Here is a 27,529-nt window from a genome sequence, read left to right as displayed (position 1 = left end):
ATGTACAGCTCAGACATCTCAGAATCTCTAGATGTCCAACTTGTGGCTATTCTTAAAACTGCTTTTTCTGAAATGTTAACATTAAGATAAAATTGTTATCTTTTGTGTAGAATTTTAAGGGCTGTAAGGTTACCTCCCCATTGTAAATGCAAAGTTTTTCAACTTTAGTATAGATTTTATATATTTTTTGGGTCTAGCTGGTAGTCTTAAGATACCACTTACTATTTCCATAGATAAAATGGAATAGGAGTTCCATTTAATATTTAAATGGGCATTTAAATAATTTATGAGTTGAATATTTTTGCCATTTTTGGATTACATTGTGATTGTCATTATGTCACTCATTATCAGCAAAATGAGCTGGGCTATTCTCCATTTTAATCTTCTGTGGTTTAGGTTAGAACTCCTTCAGCCCCATGAACCCATATTCTTAGGGGAATTTATGTTATTCTCAGCTCTTGTGTGCTTCTAAGAGTGATTGCTTTTTAAAACAAATTTAGTTACCTAGATAACTTTAAATAAGTTTTATTTGTTATAAAAGCATTTTATATACTTTCTAAAAAAAATTAAAACAATTGATTTTTTTAGAGAGAAAGGAAGGAAGAGAGAGAGAGAGACAAATAATGATTTGTTCTACTTATTTATATATTCACTGATTGATTCTTGTATGTGCCCTGACCAAGGATTAAACCTGCAACCTTGGCATATCAGGACAATGCTGTAACGAAAGAAGCTACCTGGCCAGGGCTAAAAGCATTGTATTAATAGAAAGTGAAAGCATGAAATTGACCCCATATTCCTGCCATATTAACACATAGAATGTTTGCTTTGCATTTTAGCTTTTATATAGTTTATTATAAGCATAATGAAGCCATATTTGTGAAAAAGGTAGATTATATATAATAAGTATAAGTATACTTAATAAAAGATAAGTATATTTAAATAAGTTCACAAAGAATTGGAATAATTGGCTATATTTCTTCAGCTAATAACTTAATGGACAGATTTATTTCATTGTAAAATACTATTTTTATTGTTTAAAGGATGATTGATAAAAGTTTTGATTTCTATTATGTTCCTTTTTTGTAACTAGTAGTCAAACCAAAGGAGAAGGTTTTTAAATATTTGATTTTTTTACTTGCAATTTTGCCTTGAAAGATTTTTGTTTCCCTTCAAAAGATTATAAATTGATTTTGTTTTACATTAATGTTTTTAGAGCTACTTGTTTTCCTACCTTTTTTTTTTTGTATTTTTCTGAAGCTGGAAATGGGGAGAGACAGTCAGACAGACTTCCGCATGCACCTGACCGGGATCCACCCCAGCACGCCCACCAGGGGGCGACGCTCTGCCCACGGGGGGGGGGTGTTCTGCCCCTCCGGGCGTCACTCTGTCGTGACCAGAGCCACTCTAGAGCCTGGGGCAGAGGCCAAGGAGCCTTCCCCAGCGCCCGGGCCATCTTTGCTCCAATGGAGCCTCGGCTGTTGGAGAGGAAGAGAGAGACAGAGAGGAAGGAGAGGGGGAGGGATGGAGAAGCAGATGGGCGCTTCTCCTGTGTGCCCTGGCCGGGAATCGAGCCCGGGACTTCTGCATGCCAGGCCGACGCTCTACCACTGAGCCAACCGGCCAGGGCCTGTTTTCCTACTTTTAATGAGAGGAAGGAGATAAAGTTTTTAGTGCATAGGACTAAAGAAAAATATGCTGGAAAGAGATGGTATTCACCTGACCATTAATCCCCCCATAAGGATTCCTTCTCTAGGAAAGGGGGCTATGCTATTTAAGTGAATGAGACTGCTTGTGGTTAACTGTTTTCATAGAACAGCTGTTTTATATATATATGTACATATGCAACTATTTTAGTTTAACTCTGATGGAAATAGAAGAAAAAAGATTTAGATTTAGGGAGAAATTTCTCTGATAGTAGGATATGGACAAAACTTGATTTTATATTTAACTGCTGTTTCCCTTTTTTTTTTTTTTTTTTTTACAGAGAGAGAGAGAGAGATAGGGACAGACAGACAGGAATGGAGAGAGACACCTTAGTTGTTCATTGATTGCTTTCTCATATGTGCCTTGACCAGGGAGTTCCAGCAGACTGAGTAACCCCTTGCTTGAGCCAGGGGCCTTGGGTCCAAGATGGCGAGCTTTGCTCAAACCAGATGAGCCCGCACTCAAGCTGGCGACCTCAGGGTCTTGAACCTGGGTCCTCTGCATCCCAGTCCAACGCTCTATCCACTGCGCCACCACCTGGTCAGGCTATATTTACTGCTATTCCTTACCTGTTGTCAGTATTGTCCTGAGATTGAATTGACTATAATTTGAATATATGTGGAAAAAAATCTGTGAAATCTACTCTTGAGAGGAATGGTTAATTTAGTATATACCCACCTACTTTTGCACAATGAGTTCTGTGCAATCATGGAAAATAATTTTGGAGACTTTCCTCACGTGAGCAAATGTTTTTAAAAATGTGGGAATATCAGAATATCGAATGGTAAGCACTGTGAATGCAAATATGTAAAATATGTGGATATATAGAAAAAGAGTGTAAGGAAATGCTCAGGCAGTAATTATGTTATAGTAGTGGAGCCAGGGTTAGCTTTTTCCTATTTTTTCAAGTAAAGCAATAAAAGAATACTTTTTCTTTTCATTGATGTTGATAATAAATCTCAGAAGTAGGAAATATATGGTAGGTCTTCCTCAGAGACTCTGCCTTTCATATTCAAGAGACTGTGTCCAGGCTGACCTGTGGTAGCACAGTGGATGGGGCGTCAACCTAGAACGCTGATGCTGCGGTCTCTGGCTTGCCAGGTCAAGGTACATGCGCAATAAGCAACTATGATGAGTTGATGCTTCCTACTCCCGCCCTTCTCTCTCTCCTTTCTCTGGAATCAATAAATAAAGTCTTGAAAAAAAGAATAAAACGAGACGGTGTCCAGCCTACCTGGTGGTGGTGCAGTGAATAAAGCAGGGATCCCCAAACTTTTTACACAGGGGGCTAGTTCACTGTCCCTCAGACTGTTGGAGGGCCGGACTATAAAAAAAAACTATAAACAACTCCCTGTGCACACTGCACATATCTTATTTTAAAGTAAAAAAACAAAATGGGAACAAATACAATATTTAAAATAAAGAACAAGTAAATTTGAGATGACGTCAGAGTAATGGCGGGGTAGGAAGCGATACCGATAAATCTCCCCCAAAACTCAACAAGATCTTCAACCAGAAACAGAAAAACCTATACTTGGAGCCTCCAGATGCTTTGCAATACACCCAAAGATGCCATTAAGGAAGAGAAAATTGAATATCATGGATACAAAAGAAAGAGAGGTAACACAGCTAGATGAGGAAAAATCTATGGAGAAAAAATTTAATATATTGGAAACCTTGGAGCTAAATGACAGAGAATTCAAGATAGAAATCCTAAAAATCCTCCGAGATATACAAGAAAACACAGAAAGGCAATATAGGGAGCTCAGAAAACAACTCAATGAACACAAAGAATATATGTCCAAGGAAATTGAAACTATAAACACAAATCAAACAGAGATGAAAAACTCAATTCACGAGCTGAAAAACGAAGTAACAAGCTTAGCTAATAGAACAGGTCAGATAGAAGAGAGGATTAGTGAAATAGAAGACAAGCAACTTGAGGCACAACAGAGAGAAGAAGAAAGAGACTCAAAAATTAAAAAAAATGAGATAGCCCTACAAGAATTATCTGACTCCATCAAAAAGAATAACATAAGAATAATAGGTATATCAGAGGGAGAAGAGAGAGAAAATGGAATGGAGAACATACTCAAACAAATAATAGATGAGAACTTCCCAAACCTGTGGAAAGAACTAAAGCCTCAAGTTCAAGAAGCAAACAGAACTCCGAGTTTTCTTAACCCCAACAAACCTACTCCAAGGCATATCATAATGAAATTGACACAAACCAACAGCAAAGAAAAAATTCTCAAGGCAGCCAGGGAAAAGAAGAATACAACATATAAAGGAAGGCCCATTAGATTATCATCAGATTTCTCAGCTGAAACACTACAAGCTAGAAGAGAGTGGACCCCAATATTTAAAGTCCTGAAAGAGAGGAACTTTCAGCCACGAATACTATACCCATCAAAGCTATCCCTCAAATATGAAGGAGAAATGAAAACATTCACAGATACAGAAAAGATGAGGGAATTTATCATCAGAAAACCCCCACTCCAGGAATTACTAAAGGGGGTTCTCCAATCAGATACAAAGAACAAAAAAAAAAATACAGAGCCACAAGTAAAAGCTCCAAGAAGAACACAATAAAACCAAATTTAAACTGTGACAACAACAAAAAGAGGGGGAGAAGATGGAGATTAACAGTAGCAAAGGACGATGGAGTGCAAAAGTACTCACAAAATAGTTCACTACAATGAACAGGGTAGGGACCCTTTTCATTACTCAAAGGTAACCACCATTGAAAAAACCACCACAGAAGCACATGAGATAAAAAAGATAGCAACAGAGGAAAGATGTATGGAATACAACCAAATAAAAACAAAAGATACAAAAACGAAAGAGAAGGATCAAACAAGACACAAAACTAACAGAAAGCAAGATATAAAATGGCAATAGGGAACTCACAAGTATCAATAGTTACACTAAATGTAAATGGATTAAACTCACCAATAAAAAGGCACAGAGTAGCAGAGTGGATTAAAAAAGAAAATCCAACTGTATGCTGCCTACAGGAAACTCATCTAAACAACAAGGATAAAAACAAATTCAAAGTGAAAGGCTGGAAAACAATACTCCAAGCAAATAATATCCAAAAAAAAGCAGGTGTAGCAATACTCATATCGGATAATGCTGACTACAAGACAGGAAAAGTACTCAGAGACAAAAATGGCCATTACATAATGGCTAAGGGGACACTGAATCAAGAAGACATAACAATTCTTTATATGCACCAAACCAGGGAGCACCAAAATATATAAGACAGCTACTTATTGATCTTAAAACAAAAATACAATCATACTTGGAGACCTCAGTACACCGCTGACGGCTCTAGATCGGTCATCCAAACGGAGAATCAACAAAGACATAGTGGCCTTAAATAAAACACTAGAGCACCTGGATATGATAGACATCTACAGGACTTTTCATCCCAAAGTGACTGAGTATACATTTTTCTCCAGTGTACATGGATCATTCTCAAGAATTGACCATATGTTGGGCCACAAGAAAAACATCAGCAAATTCAGAAAAATCGAAGTTGTTCCAAGCATATTTTCTGATCATAAAGCCTTGAAACTAGAATTCAACTACAAAAAAGAGGAAAAAAATCCCACAAAAATGTGGAAACTAAAGAACATACTTTTAAAAAATGAATGGGTCAAAGAAGAAATAAGTGCAGTGATCAAAAGATATATACAGACTAATGAAAATGACAATACGACATATCAGAATCTATGGGATGCAGCAAAAGCAGTGATAAGAGGGAAGTTCATATCACTTCAGGCATATATGAACAAACAAGAGAGAGCCCAAGTGAACCACTTAACTTCCCACCTTAAGGAACTAGAAAAAGAAGAACAAAGACAACCCAAAACCAGCCGAAGAAAGGAGATAATAAAAATCAGAGCAGAAATAAATGAGTAGAGAACAGAAAAACTATAGAAAAAATTAATAGAACAAGGAGCTGGTTCTTTGAAAAGATCAACAAAATTGACAAACCCTTGGCAAGACTTACCAAGGAAAAAAGAGAAAGAACTCATATAAACAAAATCCAAAGTGAAAGAGGAGCAATCACCACGGACACCGTAGATATACAAAGAATTATTGTAGAATACTATGAAAAACTTTATGCCACTAAATTCAACAACCTAGAAGAAATGGATAAATTCCTAGAACAATACAACCTTCCTAGACTGAATCAAGAAGAAGCAGAAAGCCTAAACAGACCTATCAGTAGAGAAGAAATAGAAAAAATCATTAAAAACCTCCCCCAAAATAAAAGTCCAGGCCCTGACGGCTATACCAGCGAATTTTATCAAACATTCAAAGAAGACTTGGTTCCTATTCTACTCAAAGTCTTCCAAAAAGTTGAAGAAGCAATACTTCCAAACACATTTTATGAGGCCAACATAACCCTCATACAAAAACCAGGCAAGTATGGCACAAAAAAAGAAAACTACAGACCAATATCTCTAATGAATACAGATGCTAAAATACTAAACAAAATACTAGCAAATCGAATACAACAACATATTAAAATAATAATACATCACCATCAAGTAGGATTCATCCCAGAATCTCAAGGACGGTTCAACATACGTAAAACGGTTAACGTAATACACCATATCAACAAAACTAAGAACAAAAACCACATGATCTTATCAATAGATGCAGAAAAGGCATTCGATATAATAAAACACAATTTTATGTTTAAGACTCTCAACAAAATGGGTATAGAAGGAAAATATCTCAACATGATAAAGGCCATATATGATAAACCATCAGCTAACATCATATTAAATGGCACTAAACTGAAGGCTTTCCCCCTTAAATCAGGAACAAGACAGGGTTGTCCACTCTCTCCACTCTTATTTAATGTGGTAGTAGAGGTTCTAGCCAGAGCAATCAGACAAGACAAAGAAATAAAAGGCATCCATATCGGAAAAGAAGAAGTAAAGGTATCACTTTTTGCAGATGATATGATCCTATACATCGAAAACCCCAAAGAATCCACAAAAAGACTACTAGAGACAATAAGCCAATACAGTAAGGTCGCAGGATACAAAATTAACATACAGAAGTCAATAGCCTTTCTATATGCCAACAATGAAACAATTGAGAACGAACTCAAAAGAATAATCCCCTTCACGATTGCAACAAAAAAAATAAAATACTTAGGAATAAACATAACAAAGAATGTAAAGGACTTATATAATGAAAACTATAAACCATTGTTAAGGGAAATCGAAAAAGATATAATGAGATGGAAGAATATACCTTGTTCTTGGCTAGGAAGAATAAATATAATCAAGATGGCTATATTACCCAAAGCAATATACAAATTTAATGCAATTCCCATCAAACTTCCAATGACGTTTTTTTAAAGAAATAGAGCAAAAAATCATCATATGGAACTATAAAAAACCCCGAATAGCCAAAGCAATCCGAAAGAAAAAGAATGAAGCTGGGGGCATTACAATACCTGACTTCAAACTCTATTATAGGGCCACGACAATCAAAACAGCATGGTATTGGCAGAAAAATAGACACTCAGACCAATGGAACAGAATAGAAAGTCCAGAAATAAAACCACATATATATAGTCAAATAATTTTTGATAAAGGGGCCAACAACACACAATGGAGAAAAGAAAGCCTCTTCAATAAATGGTGCTGGGAAAACTGGAAAGCCACATGCAAAAGAATGAAACTGGACTACAGTCTCTCCCCCTGTACAAAAATTAACTCAAAATGGATCAAAGATCTAAACATAAGACCTGAAACAATTAAGTACATAGAAGAAGACATAGGTACTCAACTCATGGACCTGGGTTTTAAAGAGCATTTTATGAATTTGACTCCACAGGCAAGAGAAGTGAAGGAAAAATTAATGAATGGGACTACATCAGACTTAGAAGTTTTTGCTCAGTAAGAGAAACTGATAACAAAATAAACAGAAAGCCAACTAAATGGGAAATGATATTTTCAAACAACAGCTCAGATAAGGGCCTAATATCCAAAATATACAAAGAACTCATAAAACTCAACAACAAACAAACAACCAATCCAATAAAAAAATGGGAAGAGGATATGAACAGACACTTCTCCCAGGAAGAAATACAAATGGCCAACAGATATATGAAAAGATGCTCATCTTCTTTAGCTATTAGAGAAATGCAAATCAAAACGGCAATGAGATACCACCTCACACCTGTTCGATTAGCTATTATTAGCAAGACAGGTAATAGCAAATGTTGGAGAGGCTGTGGAGAAAAAGGAACCCTCATACACTGTTGGTGGGAATGTAAAGTAGTACAACCATTATGGAAGAAAGTATGGTGGTTCCTCAAAAAACTGAAAATAGAACTACCTTGTGACCCAGCAATCCCTCTACTGGGTATATACCCCCAAAACTCAGAAACATTGATATGTAAAGACACATGCAGCCCCATGGTTATTGCAGCATTGTTCACAGTGGCCAGGACATGGAAACAACCAAAAATCCCGTCAATAGATTACTGGATAAAGAAGATGTGGTACATATACACTATGGAATACTACTCAGCCATAAGAAATGATGACATCGGAACATTTACAGCAAAATGGTGGGATCTTGATAACATGATAGGAAGCGAAATAAGTAAATCAGAAAAAACCAGGAACTCCATTATTCCATACGTAGTTGGGACATCAAAGTGAAACTAAGAGACATTGATAAGAGTGTAGTGGTTACGGGGGGCGGGGGAGGGGGGAATGGGAGAGGGAAAGGGGAGGGGGAGGGGCACAAAGAAAACAAGATAGAAGGTGACAGAGGACAATCTGACTTTGGGTGATGGGTATGCAACATAATTGAACGACAAGATAACCTGGACTTATCTTTGAATATATGTATCCTGATTTATTGATGTCACCCCATTAAAAAAAAAAAAAATTATTAAAAAAAAAAAAAAAAAAAAGAACAAGTAAATTTAAATCAACAAACTGACCAGTATTTCAATGGAAACTAAAAATAAGACAGTCCCCATTTTTGGGGGTAAAATTAATATAAGACAGGGTCTTATAATAGGGGAAACATGGTGTGTAGTAATGTGGGGGGAGACATTTGGGCAGAAAGAGGTTATGGGACTATTATGTTGTACATTTGGGGGAGTATGGGGGCCATTGTACTGTGTAGTAATGGTTATAGTGCTTTGCCTTTCTTCCTACTTCTGTTATTTCACACTGCTTCCAGTGATGTGGGGCACTGCAGCCACAGACTGGACGTGCGTCATATGATGCGCTTCCGGAGCCCTGACATGTGTGTCCTGCATCACTGAAAGTAGTACTGTACGTGAGCGACACTGCGCTTTGCGGACCCGCCACATACAATACTCCAGGAGCACAGGATGCGGGTGAAAGAGGTGAATGAAAGAGGTGCCCCTCCGGAAGTGAGTCGGGGGCTGTATAAATGACCTCAGGGCCGAATGCAGCCCATGGGCCGTAGTTTGGGGACCCCTGGGATAAAGTGTCAACTTTTGAGATGCTGAGGACGCAGGTTCAAAACCCCAAGGTCACTGGCTTGAGTGCAGGCTCTCTGGCTTGAGCGCCAGGTTCCTTGCTTGAGTGCAGGATCATCAGTATGATCCCAAGGTCTCTGGCTTGAGTCCAAAGGTTGCTGGTTTGAAGCCCAAGGTGGTTGGCTTGAGCAAGGGGTCACTGGCTCAGCTGGAGTGGTCAAGACATGTATGAGAAGCAATCAGGGAACTAAAAGTGACACAACTATGAGTTGGTGCTTTTCATCTCTTTCTATTCCTGTCTCTCTCTCTCTCAAAAAAAAAAAAAAAAAGACAAAAAGACATTGTTTTCTTACGTTCTTTCTCTTATGTTCAACAGATTTCCAGCAAGCTCTCTATGAGTTATCACACCATGTCATTAAAGGAAATCTAAAACAAGAACAGGCATCTAATGTTTTTAGTGAAATTAGTGTAAGTATGTATATGTATATATTTTTAAATTTAATTGTTACCTACTTCTTTAGCTTTTGATACAAACATCTCTAAAATGTGTAACGTAAATTTAATTTTATTCACAATGAAATGTTTTAAGGTAATATTGGTAAGTCATTTTTCCTAGACAAATAAAGATATTTTAATTTTTTTGTCTGGTTGTTAGTAAAGCAGAAAATGTTATATAAGCTAGGAGGACATAAAAATGCTTGCATTGTAATGAAATCAAGATTTAGTTAATTTAATATGCTACTGTAAAAAATAATTTGGCTAGAGTATTTTTCTCCCAGTATAGCATATTAAGGCATTTTCTTTTGTTTGTGGTTATGGTTAGAAATTAAATATATTTCTAAATTGAGGATTATATAATTTTATATTGAGGATACATAACTGTAATGTTTACTTGATGCTAATTTTCATGTGTTGGTTGTTTTAGAAAATGTTAACTAGATTTTTTCCTAACCTTTAAGTTGTGATTTTGTTTCACTCTTATTTATTAGAGAATTTAAGTTAGATTCAGACTAGATAGTTTTCATGGTGGTTTGGTATTTGACTTAAAAGATGAGCTCTGAAATTATAAGGATGTTAAGGGTGCTTATTGTAAATCAGTAGTTAAGTTTGAATTTTTACAAATGGTGTATTATTCTATTAGACTGGATTTTAAACTTGTATGAATGTAATTATCTGCCCAGTTGAGAACACCTTCATAATAAGCATTATTGAAATGGGACCTGGAGCTTTTTGATATTAGTATAAATTTCCCCTGTGCTGCTTTAAGCTTCTGTAGCCTCTTTCTGTGTGGTAGGTAATCTCCTTTGTATGGTTTTTGTGCTTTTCCAAGGATGGTCTTAAAGGACTTATATGTTTAGCTGTTGTAATTCCTCCTCATGCCTCCTATTGAGATATATTTGAACAGTAAGGCTTTAAAATGAGTTTCTCTTTTGTACCTATACTGTCTCTATCTGATAACAGCAGCATTAGCTATGTTGGAGCGGTCTATTCCTTAAACAGCTAATATTCCATCTTTGAAAACTCTTGTTTTGCTCTGTTATTTCTTGTTTTCAAGTAGCTTTGAGTACTTTCATTCAAGTAGATGTCAGGAATGTTTATAGCCCTTAAGAAACTTGAGACTAAAATCTGGTCAACAATTAGGTGTATTTTATTCTGTTAATTGGGCACCAATGTAGGATTTAGTGTGGTCATGGAATCTGATCCTAATACTTTATTGGAAATGAGTAGTCCAAAAGAACTTAACGTATATTTGGTTTTTACCTTCCACTTTCTCTTAAGTATTTAGTGATATATATACTTCTGCAGCTGGATTGCCTGTGTTATGGCTTTTCCATAGTCCCATATATCACTATTCTGTGTCTTAGCCAGAGAAGCATATCTTGCATATCTCTTACAGATGCCAGTTTGTTCTTTAGAATTAAGTTTCTCTCCTTTAGTCTCTGAAAATAGGTTAATTTTAGGGTTGCTATAGTGCCAGCAAACTAATTGAAATAATTAAACTGTGATCCTTACGAATGGAAAATGGTTCCATAATTGGTCATGGGAGTGGGAAGTGCTGAAGATTTCATGCTGAAATGAGGGGAGAATTTTGGATCAGTTTCTCCAAATGCTATAGACATCAGTGCATAAGGAAAACAAAGATAGATTTTTGGTAATTATTTTCATCTTCGGAGAATTTTGAGTTATGGAACGACAGCTTGTAATTGTTCTTGTATTTTTTAAAATTTCTGTTCTTTTGATACCAGTATGATTTTTGCATATATCAGTGTTGGCTCAGGCACAAGCACAGCATTTAAATTTTTGGATGAAAAAATGTACCACTTTAATAATCTTGCTTTAGGTAGGTGTGAGGTACTCGAAATTCCAGTGGTTTCTAAAGTGAAACTTCATTGGCAAAGTGTTCCTCATTCGTGCTCTTTAGTGTATCCTGAGGTGCTTGTTTAGGGTTCTGTTTGATTTCTTTTAATCACGTTATTTTCATGGTAGACATTTAAACACATTTTCTAACAGTTGTCTCCCATTTTTAATTTTCTCTATGTTATGAAACTTGAAGATATTTTTTGGTCAACATAGTAGTGTTGGGGTTTTGTTAGTTTTTAATTTTTACTGAGGAGTGTCATTCTGAAGCTCTAATACTTGCTGATGTATTATTCTAGTATTCACTATGAATAATTATATTTTTAAAATTAGGAATTTCGTGAGGATTTGCCTTCCATTCTTGCTGATGTATTCTGTGTATTAGGTAGGTATTAAGTCTTTATTTCACCTGTAAAAAGTGCTGGTTGGTAAATTAATATACTTTGTTAAATTGTTTCAACCCAAGGATTTTACAAATGTACAAATGTTTCTTCAAATCTATACTATGTCATTTTTTTACTTTATAAAGAATATAGTATTATAAATCCAATGTAAGTATAATCACTATTTTTAAAGTAGTTTTAAGATAGCTTTAGTTTATAGTTTAAATAGTTGGAGTTTTTCAGAATGAATCTTTATATAAGATTAAGCTAAATTAAGTCATTTCAAGTAAATAAGCCAAATTTTCTGAAGTTAACTTAGTCTGAATTATTCTGATTTTGGTATAATTTATCTTATCACTGCATGTGAAAATCTCAAACATAGGACACTCTAGAGATACTTACTTTGCTATTGCACTTGATTCTTCTTAATTTTAGAAAGAGCAAGAAGAGCCAAAGTAATCAAAATTATCTTTGTTTTGATGATGAAAGAACCAGTTTTGGAAATAGCAAATTCTCTATTTTTCCAGAGTAAATAAGAATTCATGCAATATAAAAAAGGAGTATTCCTTCTACAAAAGGAACTGTCCCTCCATGGGAAGCATGAGTTTAAAAAATTTTAATTTATGTTATTGATTTATTTTTCTGTTTCTAGATATGAATTAAAATGACTGAGCATTTTCCCATCAGTCTTAGGCTATCTATAACTTTGATCTAATAGCAGACATTACCAGACATTGTAGTATTCACTTTAAAATAAGACTTAACCTCTCTGAAATCTGAAATTCAGTGGGCAACAAGAGTTTATAATGAGGGGTTGTGACCTGTGTGAGAAAACAGTGAACATAAATGCCTTTAAACTACATGTATTTACATGAATAAATCTAAAGGAGTAATGTTGAGCAAAATAAGAAATTTATAAAAGATTACAAACATATAATTCTATTCACGTTAAAGACAAAAAGGGGCAAATTCAGACAAGACTGTATGTATGCATGTCATTTGGCAAACTGGACCCGTACATAGAGGGCAGGAGAGATTGAAGAGGCCGACCACTCCAGATTAGTGTGTGGCAGATTTAGTAAGCAAGGGAACTTGCCTACAAGGCTTGTCTCCTATGGCTGCAAACTAGTGGGTCTCCACAGCTGCCTGCCAGAATCTTCAAGTTCATGTCGAGTTCCTATTGTGGTTTAGTCACGTGTACCATATACTGTCCAGATGGTCTCAGCAACACATTGCTCTCTTAAGGCTGCCTTCTTGAAAATGTCCTCCACTATGGGAACAGTGGGGAGAACTTTAAAAAAAAGGACTTCAGAGTTTGTCAAAATGGAATAAATTATTTTAGCTCGTTAATTCTAATTCCTAGAATTAGGTAGATTACTTAAATGACTTACTGAGAGTCTGGAATCTGATCTTAAATCTAAATGCTTGGTGCTTGACCCTTCAGAATGTTTAAGATTTTGTAACAGCAGTAATTTCAGAAACAGGTAAAAATGTATGGACTGTGAGTGAGAAATTAAAAGTTCAGACCATTGATGAGGTGACCATCTGTCCCAGTCTTATTTTCCCTGGCATAATTATAAGCAGTGCCTTTTTTCAGTATTAAAACTGTCCTGGTTTATACCAGCACCAACAACACCCCTTGTGTGCTTAATTTTTAAAGTGGAACTACATCGATTACACTTTGTTGCAAATACATATAGTATGAAACAAGTTTCAGTTAGAAATTTATTTTTACTATAAATTTATAAGACTGAAAACAATTTGTAGCTAATATTTTCTGGAAGCTGTTATTTCTTGATAGTGTCAGGAGTGTATTTTATGTCTTTCTTTGGTTATTCATCAGTTATCAGCTTCTTGTCAAGTTCTAATAATTTCTTTATTGACTTATTTTATTAGGGTATATTTCCTTTCATAGGTATTTAGTAATGTAAATTATTGTTACAACTCGTTGCTTGGTACTAGTAACATGAATTCGTGAAGATGATGTTCGGTTGCTCTTGAGAAATTCTTTTAGCCTATCCAGACAATTTTTACAAGCAAGATTTAGGACAGCAAACTTGGAAAGAGAATTTTTCTCACCTGCCCCCTCACTTACCCCCACCCTTGGCAGAAAAGTCCAAGGGTGACCCCAGATCAAGGTAGGGGAGTAGGAGTAAGAACATGAGCTATCTCCAAATAATGATGATGATGATGAAAACAGTAAAAATAATATACATGTTATTTTTGGAGCACCTTCTGTGTTCTTGGCATTGTGTTGAACATTTAATTTAATTTTAATCCTCACAGCAACTTGTGTAAGGTAGTTGTAGAGATCAGGAAATTGAAGCTCAGAGAAGTGATTTTTTTAAGGCCACACAGGCAATAAGGCAGGGTTTAAACCTAGATCTTTTTGGTTCCAGAGCCCGTGATTTTTTAATTACATCATGTTGTCTTTCTAATATTTTAACAGTTAAACAACAAATGAGTTACTTTCCCGGTTAAAATATAAACTTTTTATAAGACTAATCATGTAAGATTGAGGGGGCCTGAGATCTCTAGTAGCTAACTTGAAACGGGGTGGGGGGAGTCTAATGTAACCTTTTGCAGTGAGCTCTGGTTGGTGCTACTAGGATTTAAGAGTTGGAAATGGCTGAGGGGTTTTTAGTAAAACCACAGGGGACATTAAAGAGATAGCTCTACTAAGAAATTTACTGAGGTCCTATTAAGTATTTCTTAACATGATCAGAATCCAAAGTGTGGTATCTTAAATCAGGTCACATGGCTAAGAGGAGAGCAGACTTGAAGAGGCTGAACCGGCTACCCAGGTGCTCTGCTCTTAGGAACCTTGGGATTAGATCTTAGGGACTTAGGGGCCTTTGGATAGTAGATAGATGTTGGTTAAAAAAAATGGGCCCAGTTTAGTCCTGACCTCTCACTATCAGTATCCTCAAAGTTCTAGGCCAGGGGTAGTCAACCTTTTTATACCTACTGCCCACTTTTGTATCTCTGTTAGTAGTAAAATTTTCTAACTGCCCACAGGTTCCACAGTAATGGTGATTTATAAACTAGGGAAGTAACTTTACTTTATAAAATTTATAAGGCAGAGTTACAGCAAGTTAAAGCATATAATAATAATTACCAAGTACTTTATGTTGGATTTTTGCTAAGTTTGGTAGAATAAATCTTTATAAAACAACTTACTAGAGTTAAATCTATCTTTTTATTTATACTTGGGTTGCTCTGCTACTGCCCACCATGAAAGCTAGAACGCCCACTAGTGGGTGGTAGGGGCCAGGTTGACCAGCACTGTTCTAGGCTGAGAAGGGACCGGAAGATCAGATAACGGGGAGACAACTAGGAGTTCCTGGAAGGGAGGGTGGAGAAAATACCTATGGGTTACAAGTCTTACTGAGGTATTGAGTTGTACTGCAATTCACATTGCATAAGTTTCACCTGAAATGTCTTTAGTACAACTTGAGCTGATGTGCTTAGATGCAGTGGCCAAAATATTGGGCAATGACACTGTCCAAAAATGGAAAGTGGAGAAGGGCCAGGAAAATGTGACTGTGTTAGATGATAAATTCCTTTTGATATTGATTCTCAGGGATGGCAGTAGAAGGTAAGATGAAGCCAAGTAGGGGTAGGACATCTGTTTGGGGAGACCCTAGAGCCCTTAGAGGACAGTTTATTATATCACTAAAGTTGGTACCTCTTTCTATAGCACATTCTAAATTGTGAGTTCACTTTAAAAATAGGATAATAGTATGTAGTTAACTAAAACAATGATCCTGAGATCAACCTTGTAATCTTGCCAATCCTGGTTGAAATTTTTGATGCTTGGCATTTAGAGCTGTTTTATTTCATTTATACTTCAGATCAGAAAATTGATAAATTTTATGGGTAATTTACTGAAACTCAAGGAGATCTCAGTTTTTAAAAATATTTCAGTGGAAAGAAGAAAAATCTTGAATAAATTTTTGTTCGCTAAGTAGACTTGTAATTAAAAATAAGATGTTAAATATTTTTAAATACTCTTTTCGTAGAGTTAGTTGCAAGGTAGCTTGGTTGGAACAAGGTACATGGTATCAAGGTAGCCAGGGTAAAAGATTTAATCTTTAGGAGTAATAGGATCTTTAGCTTAAGAAGAGATCTTTGTTTTCACCCCGTTCAACTTTCCACCTAAGGAAGGAATATTTTCTTTAGCATATGTAACATGTGGTCATTTAAACATTGCTGAAATATTTTGGATCTTTAACGTTAAATAAATTATATTATAAAAATTTTTGCTTGAATATTTCCATTTCTGAAAACAGGATTTTTTCTGAAACTTTGTTGCTTCCAATGCCATAGCACATAGTTCCTGTGTAAGCGACCATTTTATGGATTTGCCATTGGTCACAGGGTCAGTTTCTAGGATCAGAAGAAATTAAAGCTAAGCATTCATATGCATAGGAAGGACAGCTCATACTTACCATAGTTTTAACTTTTCCCTCAAATTCAGAATGAAGCATTTTAAAATAAGCTTTAATGAAACAAGTATAAAATAAGTTTTAAAGAAAATAAGTATCTTATTATAGTGCTGGAGAGAGTCTGGAAAAATCAATCAAACTTTCATTTTTTTTTGCCTTTATCATTGTAGATATTGAGACAAATTGTTTAGAAGAAAAAAGCAAGAGAGACTATTTTACACAATTGGTATTAGCGTGTTTGGTAAGTTGTGAAAAATGCACCTCCTTTCTAAATTTTACATTGGACAATTATAATCACAGTTAATCATGTTGATGGTGAAAGATATTGACATTCAATTGAATATTCATTATAAGGTGTGGTTTGGGTTTTGAAATGGAATGCTTTGTAAAATTAGACATGTTAATTATGTCTATGAAACAGTTAGCTGCCATGTCACTTAAACTATTTATTCATATAAAACCCTTGGTGACGTTTCTGACCTAGTAAGTTTCTAACCGAGTGAAAGTTAAGCATCTATCAAGTGAGTAGAAATGATGTGGACAACTTTTAAACTGATCAATTTTCATAAAGTATTAGGCAAGGAGAAAAAAAATGGACGTAGTTTAAAAACAATAAATTTAGAACTTGTTACTACCATTGTTTAGTAAACTGTTTTATGTTCATAAATCCAGAAGCAGGGAGAAATGCCATTACTTAGATCTGGAAGACTGGCTCTGTCTTTGTGTACTAGAATTATTTTACCTAAACAGTAGAAACCAAGGAAGGCTTAAGTGCTGTATTATCTTAAAGAAAATTCAGTTGACAGACTCAATGTTTTTTTAAAAATTTTATTTAGAAAATTAACTTTAACAGGGTGACATTGATCAATAAGAGTACATAGGTTTCAGGTAAACATTTCCATAGCATTTGAACTGCTGATTATGTTATATACCCATCACCCAAAGTCAGATCATTTTCTGTCACCTTATATTTGTCCCTCTTGACTCCTTTCCTCCCACCCCCTCCCTATATCCATCCTCTTCCTCCTGGTAACCACTTCACTTTTATCTATGTTCATGAATTTCAGTTTTATGTCCCACCTGTGTATAAAATCATACTGTTCTTAGTTTTTTCCGATTTACTTATTTCACTCAGTATAATGTTATCAAGGTCCATCCATGTTGTCATAAATGATACTATGTCATCATTTCTTATGGCTGAGTACTATTCCATAGTATATATGTACCACTTCTTCTTTACCCAATCCTCTATTGAGGGACATTTTGGTTGTGTCCATGTCTTGGCCACTGGGAACAATGCTGCAATCAACATGGGGCTGCATGTGTCTTTATGTACTAATGTTTTCGAGTTTTGGGGGTATATACCCAGTAGAAGGATTGCTGGGTCATATGGTAGTTCTATTCTTAATTTTTCGAGGAACCACCATACTTTCTTCCATAATGATTGTACTACTTTACATTCCCACCAGCAGTGAATGAGGGTTCCTTTTTCTCCACATCCTCTCCAACACTTGTTATTACCTGTCTTGTTGATAACAGCTAATCTAACAGGTGTGAGGTGGTATCTCATTGTAGTTTTGATTTTCATTTCTCTTAATAGCTAGTGAAGATGAGCATCTTTTCATATATCCGTTGGCTATTTGTATGGACAGACTCAATTAGAATTTCATCTGTAGTTCTTTTGTAGGCCAAAGACAGCATGTATGTATTTTCTTAGCTTTTCAAAAATCTGTATGTTGTATTTTTCAATATTTGGATAGTCATCATTTTTGTTGAAGTTCTAATTTTTTTTATTAATTTTAAGTTGATATCTTGATTTAATTATTTTTAATTATTTTGAATATATTTAAATTGTGGATGCATAGTTGAAGTGCCAAGTAATAAATTAACTTTAATATTTTTAAATACAGTATTTAGTTTCAGACACAGTTCTAAAGGAACGTCTGGATCCAGAAACGTTGGAATCATTAGGGCTTATCAAACAATCACAGCAATTCAATCAAAAGTCGGTTAAAATCAAGACAAAACTCTTGTAAGTACATGTGTTTTTATGTTGCAGATAAAGTACCTGAGTATATGTTTTACATAGTTCTCATTTTGAATGCTAGAAGTTTCTAAAAGGCATTTTGAAGATTTTGCTGCTGTTAGCATTTGTTTTGTCTCTTTTTCTTCTAAAAGTAGCCTGTGATTGAGTCAGCAGTGAACATTATCTGTGTGAAACCAATGTTAATTGTTTTCATATTAGAAATTAAAATAATATTCAGTTCTTTTATTTATTATTACCAATTAAATATTTAAAATTTATAGGTGTACTCTAAGGTAGTGTTTTTCAACTGCCGGTCTGCAGACCAGTCCACCAGAACCTTTGTTGTCCTACTGGTCTGTGAAAGAGTTAACCACCCTGTTGTTGTATGAAGGAAGATACAGACCCGATGATCTGAGTGGAATTCGCTTATGCTCAGGGTGATTTCTACCTTAGTGGTCCCTGAATAATTCTATTTTCACTGGCCCGCACGTGTATAAAGGATGAAAACCACTGTTCCTAACATATATTCTTAGTCAGTGATGGAAATGGTGGTGTTTATTGTTCTTTGGGATTAGCAATATCCTTTCCTTGTGTTACTGGTTTTCGTTGTGTAATTAACGCCTCTTATGAATTATAGTAATTTTCTATCAGGGAAGATAAAGAGGTAAACTTTTAATAACTATTCTTATATTGCTAATATGAGGGATAAGAAAATGCGGTAACAATACATTACTCTTACACAAGCTTGTTAATTGAAATTAATTTTGTTCTCTTTATGATGTTTATCTAATTTCAGTTATAAACAACAAAAATTCAATTTGTTAAGAGAAGAGAATGAAGGTTACGCCAAGCTGATTGCTGAATTGGGGCAAGATTTATCGGGAAATATTACTAGTGATTTAATCTTAGAAAATATCAAATCTTTAATAGGTAAGACATATATCTATATATAGTACGTGTTACTAAGATAAGATTTTTATCTGTGGAGACTATCCATAAAGAAGAAGTGACTACATTCTATGTAGGCTTTTTCTTTTCTTTTTTTTTTTTAGTTAAAAATGAGAGAAGTGTCCAGCTTGTATTTTTAAGATTTTATCAGCAATAATGAAATTTAGGATGACATTTATGAGAAAATCTTTGTCACTGTTGCTTGTGGTGTTTGTATTAGTTTTTGCTCTCCCTAGTATTTCTATTCTTAATTTTTAAGTATTCTCAATCTTAAAGAGGGAAGAAAATAAGCTAATGTGAAAATATAATAAAATCTTTGGTGTGAATTTTATGTTGAGTTCTTTTGAACTTGATTTAAAAAATACTTTTACAAGGGACTTTCATATACACCTTATTTTATGTTTCCATCAGTCTGTTAAAGTAAGTGCAGCAGGTGCTGTAAAAGTGTAACAGATAGGAAAGTGTTATTCTCCCTCCCTTGTAAATAGAATTTGTTCTTTTTATTTGCATTGAGCATTTGGAAGAAATAGTTGGCCTCTAATGGTAGAAAAATAGGCTGATTCTGATTTTCTGGATTGGAAAGAATTTTTCCATTATTTTTTAGGTTGTGTGCTGTTTTAGGAAGATTTTGCAACTCCTAGATGTCTTAGGCTTTGAGACCTGTCAGAGAATTTATATTCCCTGCTTCACTGGCTATATTTAGGGGGTGCATATGCTCATCTTCTGAGTTCTTTCTCTGGTTTTGAAATTTATGTATGACTCAGAAAGAGGAAAGAGGTATCCCAGTCCTTACCCCTTCCTCCAATGCTATGTGTAGGGACCCAGCTTTGGCTTTTGGTGATCAACAGGTATGTAAGGTAAGACACTTTTAATTTAAATTAACCCTTTTCTTTGGAGTAAGTCTAGTTCTGACAGCTGATTTACTCTTTTTGCTACTTCTTTCTTGTGTCAATTTGACAGCAAGACTGGCAGCCCTGTGGGTAAGACTTGCATACCTGTGTGACAGTGACCCATTAAAAAAAATTGCTGTAGAGTTTCCTTTCTGTTCTTTCGAAGGTTGGTGCTACATTATTTCCTGCAGTATTTTGATCTAGCTTGAGGTGCTTGTCTGTACTGCTTTGCTATAACTTATAGCTTTGTTGTTTTTTTATTATATCCTGCCATGCACTTTCTTTTCTTTGTGTGTGTGTGTGTGAGAGAGAGAGAGAGAGAGAGTGAGAGGGACAGATAGGGACAGACAGATAGGAAGGGAGAGAGATGAGAAGCATCAATTCTTCATTGCGCTCCTTAGTTGTTCATGGATTGCTTTCTCATATGTGCCTTGACTGAGGGGCTACAGCAGACAAATGACTCCTTGCTCAAGCCAGCAACCTTGGGCTTCAAGTCAGCGACCTTTGGGCTTAAGCCAGTGACCATGGGGTCATGTCTGTGATCCCACATTCAAGCCAGTACCCCCATGCTCAAGCTGGTGAACCCACGCTCAAGCCGGTGACCCTGGGATTTCAAACCTGGTTCCTCTGTGTCATAGTCCGATGCTCTATCCACTGCACCACCACCTAGTCAGGCCTGCCGTGTACTTTCTTAGGATGGTATTCCCACATAAAAATAAAAATTCTGTCCAGTGTAGGCTCCTGAGGTTTTTTCCTATTTGTCAATATATCTTTTTTGTCCTTGTTTCTCCTATTTTTTGTCCTTGTGAGTTTATACTTCTTTAGTCCTTAGTTGTTTTGGGAAAATTTCAAAGACTTAATTTTCTTGAACGTTTGCTCTTTACCTAACTGGGAAAATATATACTACTTTTATTTCTTGAACTTTGCCCTTATAGAGAATAGGTTATGTTACTGTCTCTGCAGAACAATGTGACAATCACAACTGCAAGCTCATGACACACATGGATATTCCATGAGTATAAACAATTTAATTAATGGGGCTAAACCTCCCATCTCATCCACCAATTGTGCTATGAAGCATGCTAGTCCAGAAGTGCTTAAATCTTGCCTTGTCAGGGTAGCTTTCCCTGGACACCCCTCTCAACGCTTCCTGTCATTTACTACTTTTCTTCTGGTCACTTAACACCAGATAGTAAGCAACGGATTCATTCCTGAGCCCCACTGGAATGTAAGCTCTATGAAGACAAGGGTTTGTGTCTTTTGTTTATACCTCTAACCTCAGTGTCTGCTCCATAGATGCTGAGTAAATACTTGTTGAAAAATAAATGAATCTTTCTCCCTTTCTGGTAGAGTTTTTGTTGATTCTTAGCCTCCTTTCCCTGACATGGAGGATTTTAGAAGGTTCATTTTCCTGGCTCATTGTTTCTGCCTGCATTTTGACTCCCTCATCTTCCCTGTTCTCTTAAGAAAGGACTTTTTCATTGATACGAAAATTGAGGTTAAGAATTTTAATTCCAGTGAGTGTTAGAATTTATTGAGTTCCCTCAGTATGGATTCCATGCAGGCCTTCTCATCTGGCCAGAGTAGTTCACTGAACATTCTGCTTTTCATGGCATTTTAAAAATGTTTCCCCTTGTTTACTCTCGTTGTTTTCTCTTTAGGAACAATTTAGATAGATAATACCTTGTACAAATCTATTGCAGGTGTAATCTCTTTTGCCAGCCATTGGCAGAATAGGTATTAGTTTGGGAGGAATGCATTTTAGATACAGTTACCATATTTTTCGCTCCAAAGGATGCATTTCCCCCCCACAAAAGTGGAGAAGGAAATGCCTGTGCGTCTTATGGAGTGAAAAATATGGTATTTTATTAAATATTTTAACACACTACTTGGTTTAGAATATTTTTTTTTCTTATTTTCCTCCTTAAAACCCTAGGTATATCTTATGGTCAGGTGCGTCTTATGGAACAAAAAATACAGTACATTTCAGGGCACATGGTCAGATCAGGAGAAATCCTTACTTATCATCCTGTAATAAAAAGATAGTCGTTTGCTCCCTAAATCAGTGGTCCCCAACCTTTTTTGGGCCACGGACCGGTTTAATGTCAGAAAATATTTTCACAGACTGGCCTTTAGGGTAGGATGGATAAATGCACAAAATAAAATTATGCAACCGACGTAAAAACTGTGGTATTTTTAAATATAATTGTTGAACTTACGAGACAAGCGTCAAGAGTGAGTCTTAGACAGATATAACAGAGGGAATCTGGTCATTTTTTAAAAATAAAACATTGTTCAGAATTAAATATAAATAAAATGGAAATAATGTAAGTTATTTATTCTTTCTCTGTGGACTGTTACCAAATGGCCCATGGACCCGTACCGGTCTGCGGCCCGGGGGTTGGGGACCACTGCCCTAAATGATTCTGGTTCATCAAAATGTTTATATCCTAAATATAAAAGTAATGTTTATACCATGTCAGAGAGTCTGGGGCTATTTACTACATGAGTAGGCACAGAAGTAGAACCATTATGAGTCTTCATGGTGGTTGTAATCTCAAGTCTGACACTAAATTTGAAAAACCTATTAAGTAGGAACTGGTAGTGATTAGCTTAGGCTCTTGAGCTATGAAGCCATAGAACTTATACAGATCATCCTTGTATCAAGATGGCAGAAAGCCTCTTTCAGAAATTAGAGGAAAGGATATTAGAGATAGACTCTTGATTGTTGACCTACCATTGGTTGGCAAACTCATTAGTCAACAGAGCCAAATATGAACAGTACAACGATTGAAATTTCTGTTGAGAGCCAAATTTTTTAAACTATATAGGTAGGTATATTGTTATGAACTTAATCAGGGTACTCCAAAGCTGGCCTTTGAGCCGCACTCAAGGGGCCAAGGGGCCAAGGGGCCGCATGTGGCTCGCGAGCTGCGGTTTGCTGGCCACTGAGTCCTAAGCTATAAGCACTCTATTCTTCTGAATGTCTTAAAAAAAAAAAAAAAGCGATAGCTAGGCATTCTTTTTATTCTTCAAAATTAGTGGTCAGCAAAATGTTTCTGTAAAGGGTGAGCTAGTAAATAAGTTTTTGTTTTGTTTTGTAGGCCATGTAGTTTTCTTTTTAAAATTTATTTATTTTAGTAAGAGAGGAAGGGGGAGAGAAAGAGAGACAGGAACATCAATCTGTTCCTTTATGGGCCCTGACTGGGGATTGAACTGGCAGCCTCTGTGTTTTGGGATGCTGCTCTAACCAACCAAGCCATCCAGCCAGGGCTGGTCATGTGATTTTTGTTGCAGTTACACAACTCTGCCATTGTAGTGTCAAAGCAGTCATAGGCAATATATACATAAATGCCTATGTCTGTTTTCTAGGAAAACTTTATTTAAAAACTTAATGGATTTGAGTCATAAGTCATAGTATGCTGATTCCTGATCTAAATCAAAAGTGCTAGCTAAAACTTAGTCATGGAGCTGGCTTACTTGAGTTTAATTTTGGAAAATAAAAATAGTTCTTCTTGGTTTGGGTTTGGTGGTCCAGAATCTTTTTGGCTTAGACTCTAACCTTTTTCCATCTTACCCAGAATCAGAGCCCACTTCACCATAGCCACTCGTACCTTCATTAGTCACCCTTGGTCTAAGGTTCTGGATTTGACTGGGAATGGAGAAGTGCAGGTGAGAGCCTCTGCCCCTTCAGGCTCGCGTGTTCTCTTCGTTGCTTGTCAAGTGACCAGAGAAACATTAAAAGCAAAGTAATAAAAATAATTAAAACCCCAAGGCAAATGCTTTTATTCTTGATCAGATTATGGGACATTTAACCTCTTTAACTACAGTATCTTGAGTGTACTTAGTATTTTATCTTTGGACCAGTTTGGTTATAAGGGCCATTCAGCCTAGAAGCATCCTTTTGCCTGCCAGTTGACTGCCTCCTTTACCTAAGGTTTTTCTTTATTGAAAAGTAAAATCTACACACTAGTTATGAGGAAGTTGTTCTGCTACGAAAAAGATAGCAGCAGTTGGTGTTTTCAAGCATAGTTTATTTTTTGCAATTATATTTTTATTTTTTTAGGTGCATTTCTCTGAATCTTTCTTCTCTGGTAGTTCTCGCCTTGAGACGTGCATTTTTTTGCAAATACTGTTTCTTAGAAGTAGTCTAGCATAGGTTTTTATTAGCCTGTTTTAGTTCATTTGGGCTGCTATAACAAAATATCACAGACTGGGTAGCTTATAAACAACAGAATTGTATTTTCACAGTCTTGGAGGATGGGAGCCCAAGATCAGGGCATTAGCTTGTTTGAATTCTGGTGAACGGCCTTAGTTGCAGTCTGGTGGCTTCTTGCTGTATCCTCACATGATGAAAGGTCAAAGAAACTTTTTTAAGGGAATTAAGCTCTTTTTGTTCAAAACCTGGTTTTCCTTTGTCGCATAAAGTCCATTCTGTCAGGAATGTGATGACTGAAGCTATCATTCTGTTTTCTTGTCTGAAACGTACAGGCTGGATATGTCACCTGTTCATGTTTACAATGGTCTTTTTTTCTGTTAAGAATCCCAGTTTGACCTGTTGTCAGTTTGATCATGTATTTTGCCTGTAGTTGCAGTCACTTACTCTAATATACTGGCCACCTTGCCCATCTTTGGGGAAACGTCAGTTACTTTTCAATGACACATTCAAAGATGTGTCATCCAAAAGGCATGAATTATCTTCAAGAGTAGGGAAGGCATTTGCTTCATTTCTGTATCACAGGCTCATACAGTGGGTAGTTATTTAATGTTTAATTAAATGAAAGAATGAGTCCATGGCTATTACAGGTCCACCGTTTCATTATTTTTTCACTTGCTTTCTTCTAATATGGTTCCCAGTTTGTTCCCCAAAAGGCATAAAGACATACATGTGTGTGTGTGTGTATGTATGTATATATATATATGTGTGCGTATATATATATGTGTGTTATATATTCCTTAATGTAGCTGGTGATAGAGCTAGGCTTATGATTTTTTTCAAGATCACATGACTATCAATGCCTGGATTGGATAAATGCTTTTCTGAGCTGCTTGAGCACAAGAGTGCCTATGTTCTTCCACAGCTATCATTAGAAAAAAACATTATTATAATTTTTTTTTTGTATTTTTCTGAAGCTGGAAACGGGGAGGCAGTCAGACAGACTCCCGCATGCGCCCGACGGGGATCCACCCGGCACGCCCACCAGGGGGCGATGCTCTGCCCATCTGGGGCGTCTCTCTGTCGAGACCAGAGCCACTCTAGCGCCTGGGGCAGAGGCCAAGGAGCCATCCCCAGCGCCCGGGCCATCTTTTGCTCTAATGGAGCCTCGGCTGCGGGAGGAGAAGAGAGAGACAGAGAGGAAGGAGAGGGGGAGGGGTGGAGAAGCAGATGGGCGCTTCTCCTGTGTGCCCTAGCTGGGAATCGAACCTGGGACTTCCGCACGCCAGGCCGATGCTCTACCACTGAGCCAACTGGCCAGGGCCAGAAAAAAACATTATTTTGGACACTTTAAGCTCTTACTGGTTGTTACTAGAGTAACACTGCATATGAAAACTTTAACTATTAGCAAATTTCTAAGGTTTAAGAAACTATTTTCTGAATGATTAGTTTGGTAACTTTTTCATTCTAATTGATTGGAATAACTAATGGCACCTGAGACACTTAATAGAAAATTCATAAGCCAGTTTTTCATTTGTGGAAGATTCGAAGGTTTGTTTCTATCATAAATAGAAGCGCATACCACCTGATCAGGCAGTGGCATGGTGGATAGACCATTGGACTGGGATGCAGAGGGTGTAGGTTTGAAACCCCAAGGTTGCCACTGGCTTGAGGACAGGGTTGCTGGCTCTGCTGTAGCCCTCCCCCACCCTGCCCCATCAAGGCACATATGAGAAAGCAATCAATGAACAACTGAGATGCTACAATGAGGTCTTGATGCTTCTTATCTCTCTCCCTTTCTGTCTCTCTCTCTGTGTCGCAAAAAAAGTAGAAGCACGTATCTCTTCTAGAACTGCCTTAAATTACACCTAGAAAGAAGTTAGTAGTTACTTGATATACAGATCACTGATAGAATAGCCTTGATATAGTACTACTATTTTTTTTTTTTTCTCATTTTTCTGAAGCTGGAAATGGGGAGAGACAGTCAGACAGACTCCCGCATGCGCCCGACCGGGATCCACCCGGCACGCCCACCATGGGGCGACGCTCTGCCCACCAGGGGGCGATGCTCTGCCCATCCTGGGCGTCGCCATGTTGCGACCAGAGCCACTCTAGCGCCTGAGGCAGAGGCCACAGAGCCATCCCCAGCGCCCGGGCCATCTTTGCTCCAATGGAGCCCTGGCTGCGGGAGGGGAAGAGAGAGACAGAGAGGAAAGCGCGGCGGAGGGGTGGAGAAGCAAATGGGCGCTTCTCCTGTGTGCCCTGGCCAGGAATCGAACCCGGGTCCTCCGCACGCTAGGCCGACGCTCTACCGCTGAGCCAACCGGCCAGGGCGATATAGTACTACTATTAAATAAAACGTAATGGCCTGACCAGGCAGTGGCACAATGGATAGAGCATCGGATTGGGATGCGGAGGACCCAGGTTCGAGACCCTGAGGTTGCCAGCTTGAGCGTGGGCTCATCTGGTTTGAACAAGGCTCACCAGCTTGGACCCAAGGTCGCTGGCTCGAGCAAGGGGTTATTCGGTCTGCTGAAGCCCCATGGTCAAGGCACATATGAGAAAGCAATCAATGAACAACTAAGGTGTCACAACCAAAAACTGACGATTGATGCTTCTCATCTCTCTCTGTTCCTGTCTGTCTGTCCCTATCTATCCCTTTCTCTGACTCTCTGTCTCTCTTAAAAAAAACAACCCCCCCAAAAAAAAACGTAATGCCTGATTCACACGATAGCACATTGAAAATAGAAACTTTAAAGTAATGTGAATGAAACACATTTCCATGTAACGTGTTGCTATTATTCCATATTCACAAGTTTTTATATGGAACTTAATGGGTAATTATAAGTCAGCCTTTTTTTCCCCTCAGAATTATATTCAATGTATCTTTTGTCCTTTCTCATAGAGTAGTATTCATTTTATTTAGTGATTGAATTTTTATATTTAATAAGTGTGAGACCTGCCCTGTGGTGGGCACAGTGAATAAAGCATTGACCTGGAACACTGAGGTCGCCAGTTCGAAACTCTGTGCTTGCCTGGTCAAGGCACATATGGGAGTTGATGCTTCCTGCTCCTCCCCCTTCTCTTTCTTCCTTCTCTCTATTTCCTCTCTAAA

The 27,529-nt window shown here is 36.9% G+C and overlaps 1 protein-coding gene across 10 annotated transcripts in view; it reads left to right on the top strand.

The window, feature by feature from the left end:
- Positions 1-27,529, top strand: part of THOC2 (THO complex subunit 2) — a 142,624-nt gene that overhangs the window by 27,519 nt on the left and 87,576 nt on the right. For all 10 annotated transcript variants that reach the window (XM_066357651.1, XM_066357648.1, XM_066357653.1 and 7 more), the window contains exons 3-7: positions 9,582-9,673; positions 11,897-11,948; positions 16,565-16,635; positions 18,305-18,426; positions 19,217-19,350. In XM_066357651.1, the coding sequence (XP_066213748.1) occupies positions 9,582-9,673; positions 11,897-11,948; positions 16,565-16,635; positions 18,305-18,426; positions 19,217-19,350 (471 nt within the window). The remainder of the gene's footprint in view (positions 1-9,581; positions 9,674-11,896; positions 11,949-16,564; positions 16,636-18,304; positions 18,427-19,216; positions 19,351-27,529) is intronic.

Source organism: Saccopteryx leptura, chromosome X (assembly GCF_036850995.1).
Source record: "Saccopteryx leptura isolate mSacLep1 chromosome X, mSacLep1_pri_phased_curated, whole genome shotgun sequence".
NCBI classification, from domain to species: domain Eukaryota; kingdom Metazoa; phylum Chordata; class Mammalia; order Chiroptera; family Emballonuridae; genus Saccopteryx; species Saccopteryx leptura.
This window is presented reverse-complemented; position numbering and strand designations above follow the sequence as displayed.